The sequence below is a fragment of the Ctenopharyngodon idella genome, chromosome 2 (assembly GCF_019924925.1).
Source record: "Ctenopharyngodon idella isolate HZGC_01 chromosome 2, HZGC01, whole genome shotgun sequence".
Taxonomy (NCBI): domain Eukaryota; kingdom Metazoa; phylum Chordata; class Actinopteri; order Cypriniformes; family Xenocyprididae; genus Ctenopharyngodon; species Ctenopharyngodon idella.
The window spans coordinates 17,337,565-17,362,542 of record NC_067221.1 but is presented as its reverse complement, the minus strand read 5'-3'; the positions used below and the strand labels follow the sequence as shown (position 1 = coordinate 17,362,542).

The following is a 24,978-nucleotide window of genomic DNA, read 5'->3' as shown; positions in this document are numbered from 1 at the left end:
TCTCGGCAAAAGTTTGCATTGTGAACACCCCTTTAAAACCTAAAATGACAAATGGGACAAATGGGCGTCGTCTCAAGAAATATCTGCATACACGAAACCACTGAAACCGACTCAAAACGATGTAGTATATATGCCAGACCAGTATGTGGCGCTGTAATTCTGCCACAGAGATACACTAAAAATGGAGAAGACTTGGAGCATGCGCATAAATGTGCGCTGTATACAAACTTTAGTAAAGCTTAAAAATAAAGCTTTAATTTAGTAAAGCTCAGTAGCATGTGCAGCACAAACACAAGCATGTAGTCTGCCGTTGTTGTTGTTGTCAAAAATGCAATGTTGTCGTTTTCAGATTTATCCGCTTTGGGACTCCGTTTCAATAGCGGTTTCAGGCTCCCAAAACGCCGGATCCATCTGGACGAAACGGCGATACAATACAAAATTTTTACGTATATAGCTAAGCGCGTCTCCATGTGGACGGGCTCTAAGTGTACTAGAAGCTCAATGACCAATTATTTTTTACACCTTATAATTACACACTACACTTTTAATCATTACATATTTATGTAATGATTATTTGCACAACGTCATTATTTGTTTGGTCTTACAGTAACTGACACGCAAGTTTTCTAGAAAGACTGGAGGCCATCCTCTGAAAACAATGTGTCTGTCAGACTCGTTTATTCCACAAGAATAACATCTTTCTAACACATCATCTTTCCAAAGCAGTTTCTAACACTCCAACAATGGTGACGCCCGAAACGCGCCAAGATTCCAAGAAGTCATGCCCTTCTACCGACTCACCGCACCTTTACCTTCCTGTGATGCAACAGACTACCTCACATTCTGACTGACAATAAAGATGCAAAAACATGCACAAACAAGTTTTTATCAACTTCAAATTCCCTCTCCAGCTCACCAGGAACTTCATTTGTCTAGAGGAAGTGCACTTGTTATTCAGAGCTGTTGGTGCAGGTGTTGTTGGCTTGTGGGTTTGTGAAACAGATACCCCATTTTCTCCCTTCTCTTTGTTTCTTTCACAGCAAAGCAGATTTATTTAAACGGAGCAGTGGGATAATGCCAGCAATGCAAACTGATCTTGAGTCAGAGCTTCTCCTCTGCATGGGAACACACTGATAAAGGATCTGGTTTCACTCTCACCTCCTTTGTTCTGTTTGAGGTCGCTCAGTTCTGGTTGAACTCGGAGTCTGTGTTTTGGATTGTTTTTGTTTTGTCAAGTACTGGATAGTATTGGATGTTTTTTCTTTAATGCATATAGCTGTTGTCTAGAGTTGTCAAGTTGTATTTTTAGATTCGGCTTTTCTAAATCTATTTAACACGTTAAAAGGATACAGTAGTTCACTCATGAATGAAAATCATGTCTTTTGAAACCCATATGACTTTCTTTTCCAAAGAACACAAAATTGGAAAAACGGAATGTCCAAGCTGCTTTTTTAATACAATTAAAGTGAATTGTGATGGCTGTCAAGCTAGATTTTCAGTGAATGCTGACTTAAATGTCAGTTTGTTTCTCACACAAAGCTGTTATATGACTTGGAGTATATTACATGATTAGTATGGACTACTTTATGATGCTTCTATGGAGCTTTTATTGTCTTATTTTGGTCCCCATCCACTCATTGTATGGAAAAGAACAGCGTGAACATTCTTCAAAACTTCTCATTTTGTGTTGCAATGAAGAAAGAACATCATATGGATTTAGGTGAGTAAAGGATGGCAGAATTTTTCCAGGCAAATAGAGCAGTGAGAGATCAAACTCAGATGTCTGGCCTCTGCCTAGAAGTGAACACATGTGGGAGTTTCACAGGACTCAGCAGTGCTCCAAAGAGGCCAGATTCCACTTCCTGCACCTGCTAGTTTGTCCATCAATGTGATCGTGTCCTTTCAACACCATTCTGCTATTGTGGTTCAATGTGGTTATGACTAGTAGGATTCATATGATCGACAGGTGTGTTTTGGATGAGCCATCTGTGTCCTTTAAGGGTGTAAATATTTGCCCTGACAACGAATTAAGTTGCGACAAGCGCCTAAAAAAAAATAAATTTTCCATTATACATTAATATTAGCATAAAATCTTAATGTTGAGTACAGCCATAAAGTTGATGTCCATGTTATTTTTCTCAGGTGTTTGGCTAAAAAGAAAGTGATCAGAACTGAATGTGGTCGAGGTCCCTGTCAAGGAAAGTCAGTTCACTCTGCGGCCATATTTGCAACTCCTCCGGCGGTATTCCGGCCGTTCAACACCAACTCTGATCTACTTGAACAAAAAATAGTAGGGAAAAACTTTGTGAAATTTAAGTAGCATATTTCAAATTAGCAGTAAGGTCTAACATGGACAGACCCATGTGGTTTATTATCCCTAAATAGAGTAAAAAGCCTGTATTTTAGGTTGGTAAAGCCAATGCACATGTGCAGTCAGAAGCACTAGTCTCAGGACAATGAGTGTTTCTGTGGAAATTACATTATCTAACGGCAGCTGCAGTGATGCAAGAAGTATGTTTGAGTTCGGCTGTGGCTGGATTTAACTATTTGGCGAGGTTTACCACTTTCAGTTGGGGAGAGTTTGAAAACAAAGACGTGAGGACTGGCTCCTGCTTTCTGTAGTGATGCTTGCATGGTGATTGTGTACTTTATCGCAGATAAAGCAAATTAGGGTATGTTTACATGACAATGATGATATAAACATGGAAAAGATTTTCCTTTGAGTTTTTCACGTACAGGCGACAATGCTGTCAAAACGATCCCCGTTCACACGGCTTTGCGAAAACGACTAAAATGCTGTATTATGCTGCCAGGCCAGTAGTTGGTGATATTACTTTGTAAAGAAACTACACACCTATAGATTGACCATGTAATGACATGTGCGTGGTGTCAGTTCTTACAAATTAGCATTTTTGTAGTTTACATGGAGACGATAACGGTATTGTATTCAAAAACGTGCACTTTAAAAACCCGTTTTTAATAATTTGCATTTTCAGGCTCCCAAAACTTCATTGTTGTGTAAACGAATGCCCAAAATGCATAAAAAGTTTTCAGTTTTTTGTTGACAGTGGTGTCATGTAAAAGCCCCTTTACATGCCTGTGTACATATTTGACAAATATTGCATTTCAGATGTTTTCATGTAGCAACGGTAACAATTTTCATTTAGTATTTTGTGTACTGTTTAAAGAGAGAGTTCACGCAAAAATGAAAATTGTCATTAATTACTCACCCTCATGTCGTTCTAAACCTGTTAGACTTTCGTTCATCTTCAGAACACAAATGATGATCTTTTTGATGAAATCTGAGAGCTTTCTGTTTCTCCATTGACAACTACGCAACTACCACTTTGATGCTTAAAAAAGTTCATAAAAAGATTGTAAAACTAATCCATATGAATTGAGTTTAGTCCAAATTTTTTAAAGAGACTTGATCACTTTATGTGACGAACAGATTGAATTTAGGCTTTTATTCATAAACATTGATCAGCGAACATAAACAGAAGCTCAACCGAACTTGCTTGGTGCGCGAGAACAAACCTCTTACGGAAGCTGCGTAACACACGAGAATGAACCTCACTGGTTCTCGCACGTCAAGCGAACATGCTTGAGCTTCCGTTTACCACAACTGATGTGTGCGTTGATGAATGTTTATATGTGATAAGGCTAAATTCAATCTGTTCGTCATATAAAGTGATCGAGTCTTTTCGGACAAATTTGGACTAAACCGTTCGATTCATATGGATTCGTTTTACAATCTCTTTATGAACTTTTTGAAGCGTCAAAGCTTCACGTCAGATGGCGATTGGTCTGCTACATGAAGTCGAACATACCTAATGACTTGAATTTATTTAGACGGCAGTAATTATTCAGACATATTGCGCATTGCAATTTCTTCCATTCATAGTAATAGTAGTGAACCATCTTGGGATACAGTCTTTGGTGTGGTGTGTTTGGCTAATTATAATCAATTGTTAAATTATGTAATATGTGCATTGGATATTTATTGTAACATAAGATATTTATAGTGCTTTAATGAGGTATCGTATGTAGCGTGCAGTCCATGTTTATGGTGCTCAATTCTCTTAGGAGGAGGGGATTGAAAACACTTGTGCCTCTAAATCACTGCTTGTTTGGTATTTTTCCACACTCTCAGAGACATGTGTCATTATGGTCTTACAAACTGTCACGTCATCATGCAACTGGTGGAATACAACAAAACAAATACAAGAATAACGTACAGTGTGGAAGACTCAAGTAAGAATGTTGGGCTATGTTTAGGCTCTGTGCAAACGACCAGCACTGTGTCGTATAAACATGGATAAACACAGACCAGTCTTATGCTCAGGTCTTGTTGCATACAGGTTGTTACATGAGTGTACATCTTGCTGTAAAGTGTTTCATGGTGCATTAAAGGGATAGTTCAATCTGTTCATCATATAAAGGGATCATGACTCTTCAAAAAATTTGGACTAAATTGCTCAATACATATGGCTTCAAAAAGTTCATAAAGAGATCTTAAAACTCAAACTTTCAGTTGCGTACCTGTCTATGGAGGCATAGAAAGATCTCAGATTTCATCAAAAAGATCTTCATTTGTGTTGCGGGTTTGGAACAACATGAGCGTGAGTAATTAATGACAGAATTTTCATTTTTGGTGAACTATCCCTTTAAGTATCTTGCATTTAGCAACAATACTCATAAGTGAAGTATGTATTGCTGAGTGTTGTTTTGGGAAAGCTCTAGGATGATCTGTGTCCTTTTTGAGTCTTTGTTTCATTTGAATCTCTTCATGTTTGTGCTTTTTGTCTTTCAAAGTGGCTTATAAATATTTTTACTATTATATGACACTTACTTGAAGTTAATTTAAAGGTAAAGATATGATAAATGAGCTTGCACAGTTAAATTGCTAATATCAAATGATATATTTATATATGGACCAATATGTTTAAAAATAAATCAGTAATATCAACCAACAACCAATTTGGTACTGATATATTGTGCATCTCTGTATAACTTATTAGATATATCTTGTATATTAGGATCTCAAATCCTTTGCTCAACTCAACATTTTCGTTTTTTAATCCAGAAATGTGTGGATCACTAGCTAGAAGTAAGCGTAATGCCGTGTTCAGGCCAGACAGATCTGCAAGCGTAATATATCCCTGACTCCAATGATTGAGTGTTCAGTGTTGATCTTCCAAGGTGTCCTGCATTTTATGGTGAATGATAAATCTTCAGAATCCATGCCATTTTCCTCACTGTTTAAAAAATGCAGTGATTTCACAAGCACTCTGATTGACAGGCCCTGGAGACCGTTGGCCTTCTCTTCTCCAAACAGTTGGTAGTAATAAGCAAAAGCAGTTAAATCTCTGAGAGTTTGCACTCTAAAGGTGGGAATGGAAGTTCCTCTGAGAAGAACACTCCAGAGAAGGCCTTTGATTTGACCCTCACAGTCTCAATGAGCTGCTGTTGCCAGGAGAGCACTGTGTAATATGCACCAACAACTTAATTGTGTGTGTGCTTAAGTTGCCATGGGCAGCGTGTTGCATTGTTCCTGCTCCGTTCTCACGCTCCATGTCCTGGGAGGTTCTGTTGTCATGGGTTGGGTTATAGTCTGGCCTCTGGGAATGACGTCCCTCGCCTCAGGAACATGGACTCTGCAAATCCAGACATCAAGGAGCATTCCTAAGATCTTCTCTCACCTAGATGGCTTCCTTGGATTAATAACATCTGAGGTCACCCCACATGTGTCATTACATATTACACGGCTCCCTGGAATCTTTTTTTCTGATTGGCTGATTGCTGTATTTATGACTTTATTATTGACCTAATTCCTAGATGTACTAGTTTCATATCTCTCATCTGGTCTCTTTCAAAGTCAAAACAGTATTTCATGATCATTTATTTATTAATTTGGTAAATTTGGCCATGTAAAATCAGATTAATATATACATAAACAGCCAAAACAAAAAGTTGCTGTTTGGATTTAAATTGGCAGATGCTTAAGAGTCTTATGACTGGATCATTATTACAGTGATTATTATGTTTCTAGCATGTTATATGTTTGGAAACAGTTCTTCTATCCCTAATTGATGGAGTGTTTAGCTTTCCCCCCGGTTTCTGTCTGTGAAACTGGGCCTTCATTTCTTAAACAACCATGTAGGAAGATACATCATGGCCATATTCCAGGATGAAAATGTCAAGATTCATCAGGCTCAAATTGTGAAAGAATGGTTGGGAGGGAGCATGAAGAATCATTTTCACACATGAATTGACACCTCTGAGTCCAGACCTTAAATTCATTGAAAGTCTTTGGGATGTGCTGGAGTAGACTTTACAGAGTGCTCACCTCTTGCATTGTCAATACAAGATCTTGACCAAAAATTGATTGAAAACCTCCATCAAGAGGTGCATCATTTTTTTTTTTTTTTTTTTTGGTCAAGATCTTGTCAAGATCTTTCCTATGTTGGGTTGGTCGGGATGCTCAAAAAATCAGCCTGCAGATGTCTTACTGATAGTCGTCTCTCTGTACATGGAGCTGAGATAGAAGAAAGTATTTTATCGAAAAAATTATACAATTCCACTTTGACATTTGAAAACATTGGCTGCTGATAAAAGAAATGACGTCACAGCATAGACAAAACATTTTGTTTTGCCGGAGGTCAGCTGATTAAATAACTGAATGTCCTTTCAGACAGGAACTCCTGAACAGATTGTTTTGATTTTTTTTAAGGAACCACCTTTCTTACAACAAATAAAAACACAACAATTGAGAACACGTGATCCTAGCAGACGAGTTGTCACTCCGTGTGATTGACCCACCCAAGGTTTGAAGGTCATGTTAAACACGCGTCATGTCAAGGTTTTGTGACCCTGGAAGGGTCATGCAACATGGTCTTTTAAAATGTGATGTGTTTCCTTCTTATATGGCTACTGTGATGTACTGTGAAACTAAGACCATGAAATTGCAGAACTTACTGGTTCTAAAACATGAACCTCTATGGATAAGCTATTATGGCACTTTCTACAGCAGGGTGCAACATCGACAGGGCCTGAAACTCTTTTTTTTTTTTTTCTTCAGTAAATGAATAGTAAAAGGAGGTGCTCAAATATTACAAATAATATGTTTAAATATAGTTTAAAACCCCGACCCTGTGATATTGTTATTTTATAGTAATAAACAATAAATAAACAAAAATTAAATGAACAGTTATTGTATATATAGAAGAGGGGAAAAACATTGATACGTTTAAAACAACCTAGTTTTCATTCTGTATTAATTAGATAATACTACTTTATTGAACATATCAAATATTTCTTACAGCAAAAACATTGTAATGTTAATCAGTGAAAGGAGGTATTATCAATAACCTTCCCAAGATCAAACTAAATTTTGTATTTAGTTTTGTACTGTGTGAGTGCGACTTTATTATTATTTATCCCAAAATTTGGGATAGCAATAAACATCGGATCAACAAACATTATATGGACAATTTTCCTATACTTATTTTATTTACAATAATAGTTTATTGAATATATCTAATATATCTATAGTCTTTAAGTAGAAAACATTGGATTTGTGCCTCTGGTGCTTTAAAAAAGGTAATGGGGCATGAGGAAATTGTGGGGGCCGAAAATTGCTTTGCAAGAATTCAGTATTAACCTGCTAATTTCCTGCAGAAACTAAATGCAGTGCCTGGATTGCTTATAAATGTTGACTTTTCACATTCAGCTTCCGTTTGGAAACACGCGCACGGGCCGTTGTGTACATTTCAGTGCGGGTGTGTTTTCTTGAGTGCCTTTGTATGTATAGCTGTGCTGAGTTGTCAGAATCGTGGTGGGAGGCCACTGTGAGTGATCTCGTGGGTAGCTGAGTGCTCTCCGACTGCTTTTGTAATTATAATGCGTTTTGTGTCGATTCCCGGCATACTGTCTTCCCACCCCTTTGTCTCTGTGAAAGCCTCTTGACAGAGTTCATGTCCATTATGAGAATATCATAAGCCTCTCCTCAGCCCTCACAAAGCATTGTGACAGAGTCCTGTCGTCTTGCTCATACTGTGGAAATCTTTATCTGCTAAAGTGCAAGAAATCGAAGAACGGACACTCTCTTTTGTGACTGTCATTCAGTCAGTTTGTTCACAATGGCCTCATTCAGGAAAAGCCTTCGACTAAACAGTGTCAAACTAAATTAGAGAGAGAGAAGTGTGAGGGAGAGAGATAGAGGGGTACCGGTCACTAGAGCTACTGGTCCGTCGCCAACTGCCCTGACCGTCTACCTCCCAGAGAGAGTTGACACACTGAATAGCCCAGAGGGAGGCTGCCGTCACCCAGGAAACAGTGGAGACTACAGGCAGAGACACAGAGGACGGGCTTGAGGAGTTCGGCTGAATTGTCCGTTGTTGTGGGCAGCAGGCGGTGATTTGTGGTCACAGCAGACTGTGAATGAAGCCAAAAAGGTGTAGACAAAACAGAGAATAAAAGACGTTCTTTGTTAGGCTACAATATAAAATAATAGGACAAAAAACATTTGATCAACAGACAATAATTTGGATTTTGGAAGTCTGGTTATAATTCTAATACTTGCCAGTCTTTTTTAGGTCAGTCTTTGTATCTGCCACTCTGAAAAAAACAAAAATTGGTGTAGAAACAATACTCAGAAATTGCTAGTGAATTTCACAAATAATTACAAAGAAACAGCAAGTAACACATTGAATTAAACATGACATTTTGAAGTAGAAAGACTGAAATGGTATTTTCTTGTAAAATATATTAAAATAATTTTGAAAAATCACACTTTACATTAATGTCTCATTTGTTAACATTAGTTAATGTATTACTTAACAACTAACTATGAGCAATCATACATTTAAGTACTGAGTAATAATAATTAACTACATGTACTTATTATAGGGTTAGGATGAGGGTTTGGTTTAGGGTTAATTGCATGTAATTATGCATAATTTATAGTTATTACTACAGTAACTACATGTAAAATGTGTAACAATGTCACTGTAAAATAAAGTGTTACCTACATTTGTTACAGTATTTATTCATCTTTGTTAACATAAAAATATAACTTCATTTTTTGTTCATGTAGTTAATGGTGCATTAACTATTGTTAACAAATACAACTTTTGATTTTAATAATGTATTAGTAATTGTTAATAGTAACATTAACTAAGATTAATAAATGCTGTAGAAGTTCATTTTTAACTAATGTAGTTAACTAATTTTAGTAAATGAAACCTTATTGTAAAGTGTTACCAAATCATTTGTTACAGTGCAGGTGTATCGACTGACATGCTCATATCTTCCACGATTTCAGATAAAAAATTTCCCCATTAGATTCTGATAGTTGAATCTGATAAATCCTCATCATATTAGTATTATTAAATCCCATTCCCAAGTATCTAGCAGGGATGGCCTTTACTGCCCCCCGGTTGCATTTCCACATGTATACAGCAGAGGGTGCTCTGTGTCAAGAACTCCTACACTATTTCAAAGCTTAAGTGAAATATGAATCTTGATACTGAAATGCCACCACTATACTATTGTCTTTCCAACATACTATTACACTGACATGATTTTACATGCCATTTTGGATGCATTACTATAGCAGAAATATGCTACCTTGGAATCACTGTCCTTCACTGTATTACCCAAAATGTGTCTTTCCTCATCCTCTTGATTTACTTCGGTTTTTAGTTTTATTTTGGCCGATCACTATTCCGGACTTGCACACAAGCTGCATTGCAATCATTTCCCAAAATTTAATTTGTGTGGAAATATTATGAAGTCTGTAAACAGGATGTTAACACAGGCCAGAGACGGAACACTCTGAAGACGGACATAAAGAATAGAAAACACAGAAGCGCCAGCAGTGCAAAAACTGTACCAGGCACAACAATGTTTGTGATACTCGAAATATAGGAAGAAAAATATAAACATTGAACTGGGGTTTATATGAATGTGTCTCTGAAGGGAACTGACTATCTGCAGAATAGTTTCAAGAGTATTGGAAGTATCGTAATCAGCCAATTTGCTTGTAAACAAATCAAAATCGGCCATGAAAAATCATGATCAGTGCATCACTAATTTCACTAATTTCATTGTAATTCTGTTTTTACTGTATCTGTGATCAAGTAAATGCAATTCTGGGTGAGCATAAAAGACTTTTCAAAAACATCTTACTGACCCCAAACTTTTGAATGGTGTATGTTTTATCTTGGAGAAAAGTATAGTCAGGTTCAATGCAATGAAAGCTTTTTTTTTTTTCTTCAGTTGCAGTTGTATTCAGTATTCAGAAAAAAATGAAAACTGTTTTTGGTGCAAGAAGACAGGAATAGTTAACCCAAAAATGAAAATTATCCCATGATTTACTCACCCTCAAGCCATCCTAGGTGTATATGACTATCTTCTTTCAGACGAGGACAATCGGAGATATATTTAAAAAGATCCTGGCTCTACCAAGCTTTATAATGGTAGTGAATGCATTCCATCCATCATAAATATAATCATTGCGGCTCCAGGGGGTTAATAAAGGCCTTCTGCAGCAAAGCGATGGGTTTTGTAAGAAAAATATACATATTTAAAACTTTATAAACTAAAATAACTAGCTACCGCCAGACCACCGCAAGTGGTCGTTTGCGCACATACTGTACCGCGCAAGTGAGTAACCCCTGAAGCGATGTATGATGCAGGATGTAGGTATATTTTAAGCTTAGAGGCCTCTCATGTTTTAAACAAATAGGGGTGTGCAACAAACTCAAGCTCCTCTTCTCTTATATTGAAATCCTCCGACATTTCTCTTTAAAATTTCTAATTTTTGACTTCTAATTCGTGACCGGTGTTTTGTTTTGCTCTATCCTCTGAGCTTCCGCGTTTGTCATTGCATCATGCGTCGGGCCAGTGGTTAATCTTTCGCCACAAATCGATGCGTATGGCCATCTGCCTAAAGCTAGTTATTATAGTTAATAAAGTTTTAAATATAGATATTTTTCTTACAAAAACCCATTGCTTCGCTTCAGAAGGCCTTTATTAACCCCTGGAGCCGCATGGATTATATTTATGATGGATGGATGCATTTTTTTTGGGCTTAAAAACAGGCCCCTTTCACTACCATTATAAAGCTTGGTAGAGCCAGGATCTTTTTAAATATATCTCCGATTGTGTTCGTCTGAAAGAAGATAGTCATATACACCTAGGATGGCTTGAGGGTGAGTAAATCATGGGATAATTTTCATTTTTGGGTGAACTATCCCTTTAAGTGGACCTTCAGGGAAAACAATCAAAGGCTACAAAGTGTATTATATACCCATCAAAAGTGTTTTTTTTCCTGTTCCAGCTTAATATGCAACTATAAGTAAGCTATTTGTAGGTTGATTTGTTTGATCTTTTCCAAACTGGCTCAAAAAAAAAGAAAAAAGGATCATTTGGGGCAGGACTATCTGCTTGGTCAACTGATGGCAGACAGGGTAGTGTTTACAAAACAACCATTATTTTTGCAGTTAATTTTGGTGACACTAGCGGCACAGAAATTACACACTTCAGCTTTAAGTATACCTCTGCTATAGGACAAATAAACACCGCTTCCCTTTTTCCTTATCTCACAGATCTGTTGCTCAGCTGTGACACTTTCCACTGCAGACCCTGCCCTCAGGGTTAAACCATCCCCCAGTATGTTTTCCACCACTATCATAAACACATGATAACACCAGGCCTTTGGAGAGCGTGTGGCCACTTGACCTCACTGCAGCAACGGCCAAGTGATGTTTAGTTTCACCTCATACTCACAGTGTTTATATAAATCAAGACACCACAGGTAGCGTTGCTGGGCGGGAGGTGGAAGATTAAAGCATTAGCACAGACACTGGGCGTTTCACAGACATTCACCCAACAATATAAAAAATAAAATAAAATGACCTCACTCTTTTCCACCCAAAACACCCTTTTTAATCCACCGCAGCCCAACTTGCACGCTGTTATTGTTACTGTCACACACTCAGACCGGCCACAGACAGTGTAATTAAATCTTTTAAGTAGGAGCAGAAGTGAAATGGTTAAATGATTCTCTGGCTAACACGGTTGTTTTTACATAGCTGAGTTGAACGGAGGAGTGCTCATTGTTAGGAAACTTAAACCACTGGCATAGTATGACAGGTTCATTCTGTCTCTCTTAGTGTGTCTCTTGCTCGCTCTCTCTCTCTCTGACTGTGCCATGAGTCTTAGAGCGCTCCTAAATAGCAACAAGTAAGCATGCGGGCGCAACGGGCTGGAGAAACTCAACAGGACATGAGGATTGAGAGAGAGAGAGAGGGTTAGAGGGGGAGTGAAAGACGATTGTAGCCGTCCCCTCCTCAACACACTCACAATGTTGAGTGTTATATACTTCCTACGAAGCTTCTTTAAGGTAAGGGTGCTTCAGCTTGTTTTCATAGCGTTGTGTTGGTTACGGATTGTTGGAACAGATTAAGATCACACTGTCGTGGTGGTTAATTATGGCTTTTCAGTTCATTTTCGTTTGAAGCTGGTCTTAATAAGTTATCTTGTAACTGCGCTTCTTGGAAAGAGGACAGCGTTGAGTTCAATGGAACATTTTTGAAATATTTGCTCTGGTGAAAATTGTTGATGTTTTAGGAGAACATGCTGTAGCAGAAAATATTAGCATGTCAGGATCTGATACATTTGCTGTTTTCAGTCTAATGAGATTAAGTTTGATCACTTTTGATTGGAGATTCATTTTAGTATCAGTGTTTTATAGTGTTTTTCATGTTAAATGTCTGAAAAACTTCTTATAATAGCAGTTTGGTTGTATCCTTGGGTTTGTTCCTTGAGATCGCATATGTTTTTGATTAATTGAAGGACGCCTAGATCACCGCCTGGACTTTCTCCCGTTGAGTCATTGAAGCTTCACCAACGACTGTATTAGTGTGCGTGAGTGGACTCAGTTGGGAAGCAGTATTGGCAGCGTCTTCAGCGTTGTCATGGATTTGGGGAGGTGCTATTTAAAAATGGTTTTCAGTGGCACATAGCAAGTAGTTTTTCAGCTTGATCATAGCCTAACTTTAACAGAGGGCCTATTTACATCTGGTCACTTTGTGCTTTTACTGATTGGATAGCTGTCTGATTTGTTAAAACTGTACCATTTACACTTGACCGATAAATGCGTCTCCGCAAAATGAATATAAATTAAATCTTTAATGCCTGCGGTATATGCAAATTCACCGGAGTTCATGTCAGTGAAAGCAACAGATCTGAGCTTTAAGAAAACTTTCGGCTTACCCATCTGCTGCGGGCCATATCTGTGGCGATGTGTGTTTAAATAGTGCGGTCATATTTGTCTACTGGAAGCTGGTATAACACGCTCTCGCACATTTATGTTTTTACCATTTTAGGAGGAGTAAAATTTACATACAGTATGTGGTTTCAACAACCATTCAGTTTCTTTTGGAATTTGTCTCAAACCACCTCCTGAAGTGGTTTGAGTGATTGGATTTAAATCCGTTTAGAAAGCATTTACACCTGGTCTTTTTCACGATCGGATAGGGCTGTGTATTGCCAAGAAACTGGTGATATATGTATCACAATACAGAGGTTACGATACGCTATATTGGAATATATTGCGATACGGTAAGAAAGGCGATATATTGCGATATTTCTAATTTTCTAGATTTTTTTTTAGGAAGAGGATCTAATTTTAGAAAATATGGTGGTACATATTATACATATGGTGGTGTGTCATGAACACACCACCATATGTATAAGATCTGAGCAAAAACTTGGATTATTGTATTTTGCAAACAACATGACTCTTGTCGATCTCCTTTCTTTATAGTGGAAGCCAAAACGAGTCCACACTTCAGCCCCGTACACCGTGGCGGAAGCCAGAATAATTCTATCGTCTTGTGAGCTGGGTTTGCTAGGGTTAACGCTAGCGATGCACTCTTGCGCTTCTCCTTGTTACAGTTTACATTCTGAGATAACACTGCCATCTAGCGGCCGGGTTTAAGCCGAACACATAGCCGCTGACATGAATCTTGGATGTAAACAAACAAATGAATAAATATCAATACAGTGTTTTTGAGAATCGACACAGTATCACCAAACATAATATTGTGATAATCATGTGTATTGATATTTTCTTACACCCATATGATCGGATAGCTATCCGATCAGAGAAAACGCATGAAGTGACCAGGTGTAAATAGGCCCTGAAAGAGAGAGAAAACAAGTTCCCAGCCAGTTGAATTTACAGTTACTGTCACTGCAGAGGTGGAAACCCTTTGACATTGTGCCATTGGCCGCCAATGAGTCAGTGCGTGCAGGACATTTTTGTCACTGTCAGTGTTCCTGTTTCTAAATGCACAGTAAGGCATACAAAACTCTTAAAAAATGTACCAAAACTGCAAGAAATGTATGTTATTTGCATTTTTCCATACAGTGGCCCCAAAAAGTATTTGGAAACTTAAACTAAAATTGCAGTACATGTACAGTATGAATATCATTGCATTATTTTACAGATTTTAAAGCATACTTTTCAAGCTAAATATTTCACAAATAAATGTTAGTTTGGGTTTAGATGATAAAACATTTAGAAAATAAACTCTCTTAAAACAAACATTTCACATTCCCACCAGATTCATTAATTTCATTCTTTTCTCTCTAGATGGAAATGACATTTTTGGAATAAAATAACAGTCTCCTTACTTTTATATCTAGCATTTGATGTATCCTAAATGCACATAATTACAAAATATTGTCACAATTTTGGCATAAATTGACTAAAATACAGTGTGCTTTAAAATGACTATGTTGGCAATATTCTGTTTACAAGGGATATTTTTCTTCAAACATCGTGTCTCATATTAAGCTAAAGCTCTTCAATGACACTGTTTACTACATGGTAAACAAGTACATCAACTTTAGAAAAAAAGTTGTAGAAATGATTCAATAACTGTGGAACAGTCAAAAAATATTCAAACAATATTGAAATAAAATGGTTTATTATTATTATTATTATTATTATTATTTGTTTAGAATGCCATAAATATCATAGAATATAATTTTAAACATCTAACTCATTTCCCTTTAAATAATTTTTTGTGATTTAAAGGGAAAGTTTACACAAAAATGAAAATTCTGTCATCATTTACTCACCCTTATGTTGTTTAAAACCTGTATAAATTTCTTACAGTCTTAAGCCCTATTCGCATGGGATAAGTATTATCTGGGGACATTTGTAATAATCGCAGAGGTTGTCTGTGATCTTAATCCAGTGTGAATCTGCCATGTCTGTAATTTGTAAAGTAAAAATTCCCCTGCAAATGACCTACCATATTTCGCTGAACACCGAGGTCCTGTGATAATATTAGTCCCCTGCGAATCGGAATCTGTGATTTGTCAGTTTCGTATATACTTTTTTCAAGGTTTTTGTTTCCTGTGCGCCTTTTTATCCATTTTTCGCTAAGAATGGAGTTCGCGTTGGAGTGTTTTGATAGTATTTTGGGTGCTGGGTCATATCGCTATACACCATACAACTATACAATTTGCTGAAAGAGCAAGCAAATTCAAATTCACAATCAAGCGAGGGGGTTCACATCATAATTCGAGGTTAATGTGTTACAAATAAATCAAGCGTAATGCTTGTGCTATTAGATTTTAACCTGGTGAAATGTAAATTACATCATATCCGGGAGATAAGTGTGGGGGGTCATTTCTAAATCACACGACGTCCCCAGATAATACTAATCCCGTGCGAATAGGGCTTTACATTATATTTGAAAAATGTCTGTTTTTTCCCCATACAATGGAAGTCAGTGGTAACCAAAATGGTTTGGTTGATAACATAACAAAATATCTATCTTTGTGTTTCGCAGAAGACAGGTTTGGAACGACACGAGTGTGAATAAATGATGACAGATGTTTCATTTTTAAGCAAACTAGCTCTTTAAGTCTCCAAATATGTCCCCTACTTCTTTAATTGTTATAAAAGCAAACTAAGCTGTTTTTATGGAATGCTGAAATGTGCCTTTTATATCTAGCCACCTGACTTGTGGAGAGGACACTAGAGTTGTGTTGTAATGAAGCAGCTCTGCAGTAGCAGCTCAGTTTAAGCGCAGTGCCGTGTCTTACTCAGCTCTTTCAGCAGCTTCATCTGTGAAGTAAGAACCTCTCATTGAGGGGCATTGTTGAATTGCAATATGTTATGCACAGAATGTGTCAGATTATGATTGTGAATAAATGCATCCTCACAGCCCGGGTCTCTCTGAAAGAGATTCTTTTGAATTCATACTCTGGCTTTTTGGTGTGGGAAATATAGGCAGGTTAGGCATGAGCTTGGTCAGCATAACTGCTTACTGATCATTTCAGCCATAATTTTGTTGACATAAGCAGTCAACAGCTTAATCAATCAGCTGTCAACCTTCATGCTATGAACATGAACAGCACTGACTTTTAGCCTTTTATATCTCTACACCTCCAGCTGAAATTAGAGCCATGAAACAGCACTTTTCCCAAACAATACCGTTCTCAAGCAAAGACATAGTGACAGAGGATCCGTCACAATCTGCTCTCCTGCCAGGAATATTAGAGCTCAGATTGCACATGAATGGGAGTTGTTTTTCCCATCTGTGTTTTCCTGGGGCAGTTCGATTATCCGGTTTCTCTTTAGATGACAGTGCTTTGGGATGTCAGAGCTAGACGTCGTGAGTAAAAGTATGGGTGTGGATACATGTGTTAGCACGCATGTTGTTGTTTGGGACTGATAGGTGTGTATGTGTGTGTTGATGCTCGAGGCCCCCAATCCCGCTGACATACAGGTTTAAGAATGACGATTACATACCACACTCAGTTACTCAATACATCAGCTTGTGTTACACTTGGCCTGACAGGGAAATAGACAGGAAAATTAATTGAAGAAGAAAACAAGGGAGCAGTGAGAGATTTATGCGCTTCATTAAGCAAAATATTTAGTGAAATTTGAGTCTTGTGGCATGTGACACATGAGGAAGAAGTTTGTACGAAATGTCTGCAAATCCGAACAGACAACATACCAAATGCTGTTAAGTGTTTTTCCCTAGCTCTCTCAGCCTTTATGTAGCACTTCCAAACAATCTAATTTAAAGTAGCAGAAATACAGCACAAAATGTCAGCAGAACTGTGAAGTGTATAGTGAACATGCAAGTGAGGGTCTAAGCTAAACATTTTATTCATAGAATGTTATGTAAAGTTCTTATGCTGTTAAAAGGTCTTGCAATGAAGCATTTGCAGTGCCTTCCTGAAGTCTCACTAAGGGGAAAAAAGTATATAATAGATGTCGGCAGATTTTCTATTTCCCCAGACAAGGACAAACCATTCAGACAGAGAGAACGAGAGAGATAACAGGACAGGAATGTAAACTACAACTCAAAGAGTTGAAAAGTAAACTCGAAAGTAGAGGGTGTTGTAAGCCCTTCCATTCGGACCTCAGCCTATGTTTTTCTTCATAGATGGTTCTCATAGATTATGACTTTTGGCCATAAGATCTCTTTAAACATTATCTCTGTGGATCTTCGGGTTGACAACATTAGTAATTGAATGCGAGTTTAAACAAGTGCCGTGTGCAGTTCAGTGGGTCTTAAGATTATCTGATTTTCACAACCCATTTGTTCCAGGGTTTTGTTTTGTTTTGCTTTGCATATAGCATCTACAGGTGAGTTTTTTTTTTTTTTTTGTTTTGCGTATCGCATCTACAAGTGAGTTTTTTGTTTTGTTTTGTTTTGTTTTGCGTATCGCATCTACAAGTGAGTTTTTTGTTTTGTTTTGTTTTGTTTTGCATATAGCATCTACAAGTGATTTTTTTTTTTTTTTTTTTTGTTTAGCATATATCATCTACAAGTGAGTTTTTTTTGTTTTGTTTTGTTTAGCATATATCATCTACAAGTGAGTTTTGTTGTTTTGTTTTGTTTTGCATATAGTGTCTACAAGTGAGTTTTTTTGTTTTGTTTTGTTTTGCATATAGCATCTACAAGTGGTTCAATGTAAGTGTTGTTGTGTGCATAATTTCCCCTGCCCTGTAAACCTATTTTGGGGAAAACAGCTCCCTTGTGTTTTGGTGATTGTGTCTGTTTAGGTTATGCAACCACTGATAAAGAATATATCATTCTGTTTGGTAAACAAGCTGCTGTCGATTAGAATGGACAAGAAAGATCAGGAAGCTGTGGCATGATTTTATAGGGTAAAGGTCTTTTCCCAGTGCATTTTGGGTTCCCAGTGCATTTTGGGATTTTTCTTCTGTGTCTCTTTGAGAGTTATCAGAGCACAGCTTTAAGTTCTGTCTTTCTCAGCAGGGGTGCGTTGCATAAGCTGCTCATCACCTCCTCATTAGGGACAAGAAACCACTTGTTATTTGGTCCGCTGATTCAACACGCCGTGCCGTTTTTCTGGGATCCCGAATAGTTTAGAGAAATTGCATGGATGGGGGTGAATTTAACCTCTTGTGCTTCAGTGCATCTTGAGGTATTTTAGATAATATGATAATCAGATTTGGAAAGCAATAAAAAAACTGTGAGATTATGCTCCACTATCAGATTCCTTTGATAAAAGTCTGACTTAAGCTGAATCAGGGGTTAGAAAAGCACTGGCTAAAGATCACATGATTCAGTTCATGAATATGGAGGTCCACTGATTGCTATAAGAAAAAAAAAATAATAATAATATTTATATATATATATATATATATATATATATATATATATATATATATAGTAATCAAAATGCATTCTAACATGTTTTATAATGTCAAAATGAAAGCAGTGCTGAGAATGCCTGATCCCAGATCTAGGAAACGTAATGAGTGCAGAGGATTCCTTATGTCTCTGTTTTAAATTTACAAGAGCACCATGCTAAGCATGCAAGTGTGACATGCGACATGACACTGATCTGATTTATGGAGCCAGTGTGTTGCATGCTGCTTCTGGAGATCTTCATATAGTAGATCATGCACTTCACACTTAGACACTTAACAATGATTGCACTATAATGCTAGTGTAGTTGAAAGTCCTTGAATACCTTACAATGAATATCTGATCTAGACTTCTAAAAAAAAAAAAAAAAAAATCACAGAGTCATGTTTATAATACTTTGCCAATAAAAAAAGGAGCATCATACCTGCAGGTCTAGTTAAGATTATGCACTGTTTGTTAAATTAGACTGCACTTCAAAGCTAAATGGATATGATGCCAGTGTAATGCCACACTGTAAACCCGAATGAGTTGGCAAAACATTTGAGGCAATCAGTTCAAAATTTTTAACTTAATAAATTTTAAGTAAGCAGAACTGGCAGATTTTTATTTTGTACTCATATATTGTAATTGTTCTTAACCTAAAATGTTTGAGTAGTACACTACCAATTCATACATTTAACTTAAAATGATCATGTAACTTTGATTAGTGTAAACTTAGCTAGCTATAACAAGCTAATTCAGAAAATGCTAACTTGCTAACATGCTAACACTAGCATGTTATAACACTTGCTGAATGAGTACAGCAATATAAAGCATTTACCATACTTTCTCTCAAACCAAGCCACATGCACCACTTGTCACCATGATGGTAACTCTCCAAAAACCCACATTAACAGAAACTCTTCTGAATTAGCATAACAAAATATTAATCACTGCTAAATCTCCCACTTAACATTAATCTCGCACAAAAAACAAAAAAAAAACATTATATAACACTTAATTTTAGCATTTAATCTCCCTTTCGAGTGCCATGGGCAAAGTATGCTGGGAAATAGAAATCCCAGCCCAGTTTCAGTTAAACTTAAGTTCGTCTAAATTAAAAGAAATAAGTTCATAAAACTCAAAACAATGAAACAATTCAGTTTACTTAAAATATATCAGTTCTCTGAATTTGAAAGAAAAATAAAATGCTTAATTCTCATAAAAGTTAATTTGACTGAACTAATTTGTTTAAGTTTGTCCTACTCAAACCAGTTAATTATTTTGAGACTTGGTGTTTACAGTGCATGATAAAAGGACCTTTGATGCAGATATGATGGCTCAAACAGAGTATTCGTAAAGTGAGCAGATGCCCTTAAACTTACCAAAAATATAATCTTCGAATGGAGCCGATAGAAATGAAGAGTGTTGGAACAAGTGAAAATCAGGGCTGTCAGTTTAATGCCCTTATTTAGTGTGGTTAATTTAAAAAAAAAAAAATAATAATAACATAACACATAATTTATTAAAAAATAAATAAATCATGTCCTCAGACCTGTTTATAAATTCCATAATAAGTGATTTTACTACTATCTGGGCAATGTAGGAAAATACATATAGTTAAATATAGTTAATAGTTTAGTTAAATGCACTTAATTTAATTATTTAATTGGTCTAAGATTTTAACCAATGCAAATACAGTCTCAAAGCTGCTGTTTACAGTGGTTCTTTTATTATATTATATGAAATAACCGTGGTGATTTTGAAGAGAGCGGTGTTAAAGCTGTTTGTCTGATCTGATTGTCTTGTCTGAAGTCAGCTGATTTAGTTGGCACAGAAGGGGTCTCAGTTGTGTGTGCACCTGCTCTAAATCACCACGACCACTTACTATGCACAGCATTGCACATGAATGCTTCACTATATTCAGGATGCTAAAGCTCTTTAGTACATCCACTGGGTTTTAATCGGGTGCAAACAAATCTTACTATTTTACAACTACCTCAAATACACAGCATCATTCAGCAGAGGTCAAATTCTTTCTGATGAGAGAGCTAGGTAGAAGGTGTGGTCTATGACCTCGCAATTTGCATATAAAGTCCCGGTAATATCATTATATTACTCCTCACCTATGTTAAATCTGATTTCTGTGCTTCTCCACTCCTCTATTTTGAAATAAGAGCAGCCCTACTGTAAAACACATAAAACTTACCCAAAATCATCACCTTTTATTGTCATATTTAACTGACTTACAGTTGATATGACATCGTTTCACTATGTAAAAAACCTTTCTCAGTCTTACAGAAGAGTCCGCTTTGAGTGTGTGTATCTCCTGTGAGTGACTCCTTGCATGTGTGCAGAGGTGTTTTTGTGTGTGATTCCCTCTCTGTGGTTGGTCTCTCCAATGGGATGAGCTCATGCTCATGTGGAGAGAGCAGCAGGATCCTGTGATTGCAGCACTGCAGTTGCCTGAGCTATCCGCTGCACCCCTGTACCTCCTCATGAACCTCAAAGACCCTCCTCCTGAATCCTCATAAATCTAAACAAAAGACATCTATATATAATACCTGCTGGAGAAAGATATTGTCAGCAATCCTATCGCTATCTCAATGACTTGGCTGTTGGTTTTGCATTCTAATGTACAATGCATACAGAAATAGCCCTCCAAAAAAAAAAAAAAAAAAAAAAAATCATGACTTTGGGGTCGGGAAGATTTTTTATTAAGTAATACTTTTATTACTTGATAAATGCTGTAACTTTCTATTAATCAAAGAATAAGAAAATATCAAACCATAAACATATTTAAAAAAAATATTTAAACATTGATAATAATAATAATAAATGTTTCTTGAGCAGCAAATCTGCATATTAGAATGATTTCTGAAGGATCATGTGGCACTGAAGACTGGAGTAATGATCCAGAAAATTCAGCTTTGCCATCACAGGAATAAACTACATTATAAAATATATAAAATAGAAATTGGTTATTTTAAACTGTAGTAATATTTCACAATGTTACTGTATTTTGGATAAAATAAGTGCAGCCTTTAGAATGGTAGTTGTTTCCAAAAATTGCTTTGTCGAAATGCATCTCAGATTTTCTCCCTGTAAATCTAAAGTTTTCATTGCAATAAAATGAAATGGTACAACAGTATATGTAGCATGCTACATTGTAACATTGTCAAATGACCTCCTCAAAACACTGCATGTGTAGAAGCATGCCGTTTGTTGATGTTACATTTGCATTTCTTCAGGGTTAGAGGAAGCAGACGCTCAGTCTGGACTGTGCAGCGATCCTGCACCCTTGAGGAATGATGTAAGCAAGAGCAGGCTGAGCTCACAGTGTATTCTCAGTGTATCTCATTAGTGTGCATTCTCTCTTTTATAATGCAGTCCCAGTGTAAATGACTTTATGACACTCCATTGTGGGATTTCAGATCAGAACAACCTGATCTGCTACACAAGTAATGATATAGATATTATTATCTGGAAATGTAGACTTCATTAATAGGTCAGCAGCAAAATGATAAGATTGTGATTGCATTTTAAAATTACTTTTACTTTTTATTTATTAGTTAATTATAAACTCCTTTTTATAGCACTCTTTACACTATTGTTTGCTGAAGAATATAATCTGATGTATTTATAATAGAAATGACAGCAGATGGTGGTATGGTTTTGGATGCCAGTCTTTTTGGTCTGACTGGTGGAATGAATTTAGACCTGGCTTACCCAACAGATCCTGAAATTCTCTAGAATGTCCACTTAAAGATGCACTCAAGGTGCTCACTTAAATAGTGAAATCTTATATATAACCTACACTTTTTCAGTCTGCACACACTTGTTGCTTTATTATTATGTTTGCTAATACATACAGAAAGGTTCTTATTATTTCAGACATTGTCACATTTCTACATATGACAATAATAAACATAGGTTCAAGCAGAAAGGGAAGGATTTTACCTTTTTGAGAATTTTGTTTCTACTTCTAAGCATTTAAATATCTTTTGAATTGTGTAATTTCATTAATGTGTATAAATACTGTACAGTGCCTACATACATATATTCTCTCTACCAAGACTTTCATTTGTAACATATTTTGAGGCCATGCTGTACACTACTATTCAAAAGGGGTCAGAAAGATTTATTTTAAAGAAATTAATATTTTATTTGATCAACAATGACAGTAAAGACTTTTACATAGTTACAAAAGATTTCAAATAAATGTTGTTCTTTTGAACCTTCTATTTACCAAAGAATCCTGAAAAAAGTATCATGGTTTCCACATAAATGTTAATCGGCACAACTGTTTTCAGCATTGATAATAATAATAAATGTTTCTTGCGCATCAAATGAGCACATTAGAATGATTTCTGAAGGATCATGTGACACTGAAGACTGGAGTAATGATGCTGAAAATTCAGCTTTCCATCACAATAATATGTTAAATTTTAAAATATATTAAAATAGAAAACAGTTATTTTAAATTGTAATAATATTTCACAAATTTACTGTTTTTACTGTATTTATGAACAAATAAATGCAGCCTTGGTGAGAATAAGAGAATTCTTATTCAATTCTTAAAAAATTCACCAACCTTAAAGGGTTAGTTCACCCAAAAATTTCTGTCATTAATTACTCACCCTCATGTCGTTCCACACCCGTAAGACCTTTGTTAATCTTCGCAACACAAATTAAGATATTTTTGATGAAATCTGAGAGGTATATGACTCATGCTAGTCCTGAAACGGAAAAATGTTGGCCTTTCTGTGCCTGACGACTTCGCCGTTTAGTCCAAAAGTGTGCTCATTTGGATAAAAATGTATGGATTATCGTATGTTTACTTCAAATATCTTTAGAGAGCAGTATTTTTATTTTTATTTTTATGCAAAATAGGATGATGTGAGCATTATGGAGCACTAAACTTTCACATGTAATTTATGTTTCATTGATACTCGATGCCGGAGGGCTCCCTCGTGCAGAAAATCCACAAGTGAGACTCATGTCATGGGTAATAAGTTCCAGGAAATCCCTAATATGGACAAAGACATCCAGCGATCACTGTAGCTGAACAAAACACAGATAGAGACATTTTGACTGATTAAACATGAAAAGAATTAATACACCATTGTGAGAGTTTTATGGTTTATCTGTGTTCTTTAAGTCATCTCGGGTATTTTCATAAGGATAATGTATATTTATAATGCAGTGCCAATTGACAGAGCCTTTATTACTGTATATAATACTATAAAATAATATAATTTCTTTTTAATTTCTATTTGATAGGATTATTTTAAATTTTTTTTTTCAAGATTTGTATAGATATCACAATATATCATTATATCATTATCGGGAATTCTTTTGGCCGCGATAACCATATAGGGAAAAATCTGGTATCGCGACATATATATATATATATATATATATATATATATATATATATATATATAATATATATATATAGAGAGAGAGAGAGAGAGAGAGAAATGATTGGTGTGGATGTGTAACAAACATTCTCAGTAAAAAGTAAAAATAAAATATGAACCAAGCTGAAGGACTGTGAATATTTTTATGTTGTGGGTCAAGTGGCTTTAAGGATCAGTAGCAGTCCCGTGTGCAGGATCACATGTGCTTTTTCTGGCTCTGTCTTTCTATTTTTACCTCATACACATACTGTATATACTGTATATTCACACTTGAACGCAAAACCAATCCCCCCGATTCTCCTGCCCAGCCCATGGTGTAGCGTTAAGATGTTAAGCCATTTAGGGAACTCAACTGTAATCAATTTGGCAAAACAAGGTCTGGTTACTGAATGGGGTCAGGTGACGTTGTGTTGTTGGCTGAGATCATTTCACCTGCCAATGAGGACTGGTTTTACCCCTGACTTATGCTGTAACACTATGTGCTCTGTCAGTTTTTTTTTTTTTTTTTTTTTTTGCTAGCAAACAAGTGTCATGCTTCAAATCTGTTCATGTGTGTCATATGTTTAGTTAATAGGATATTGAACATCAGGGAGTTCATATTTACAACCCTACAACAGGTTAAGAAAAAACAGCATCATGCAAGAAGGAAAGAAAGAAAGAAATTAATATATATATACATTTCATTCCTTCATGCATGATGAATTCATGCATTATTTTAATTATAATTTCATTTTCATTATTTGCATACAGTATGTATAAGTTAAACAGTGCATGGGTTTTCACATATTCCTGTACTTTCAGTATTTCCAAAAACAGTATTCAATCTTTGTTCACCTTGAAAAAGGCCGTGCAGA

The 24,978-nt window shown here is 36.3% G+C and overlaps 1 protein-coding gene across 5 annotated transcripts in view; it reads left to right on the top strand.

Moving 5' to 3' along the window:
• arhgef4 (Rho guanine nucleotide exchange factor (GEF) 4) overlaps positions 1-24,978 on the top strand; it is a 92,698-nt gene that overhangs the window by 18,408 nt on the left and 49,312 nt on the right. Inside the window, exon 1 of one of the 5 annotated variants that reach the window (XM_051911435.1) lies at positions 12,255-12,409. The exons of the other annotated variants lie outside the window; for them this stretch is intronic. Within the exon in view, the coding sequence (XP_051767395.1) occupies positions 12,371-12,409 (39 nt within the window). The 5' untranslated portion in view covers positions 12,255-12,370. Of the gene's footprint in view, positions 1-12,254; positions 12,410-24,978 lie in introns of those variants that run through there. 5 annotated transcript variants of the gene reach the window in all.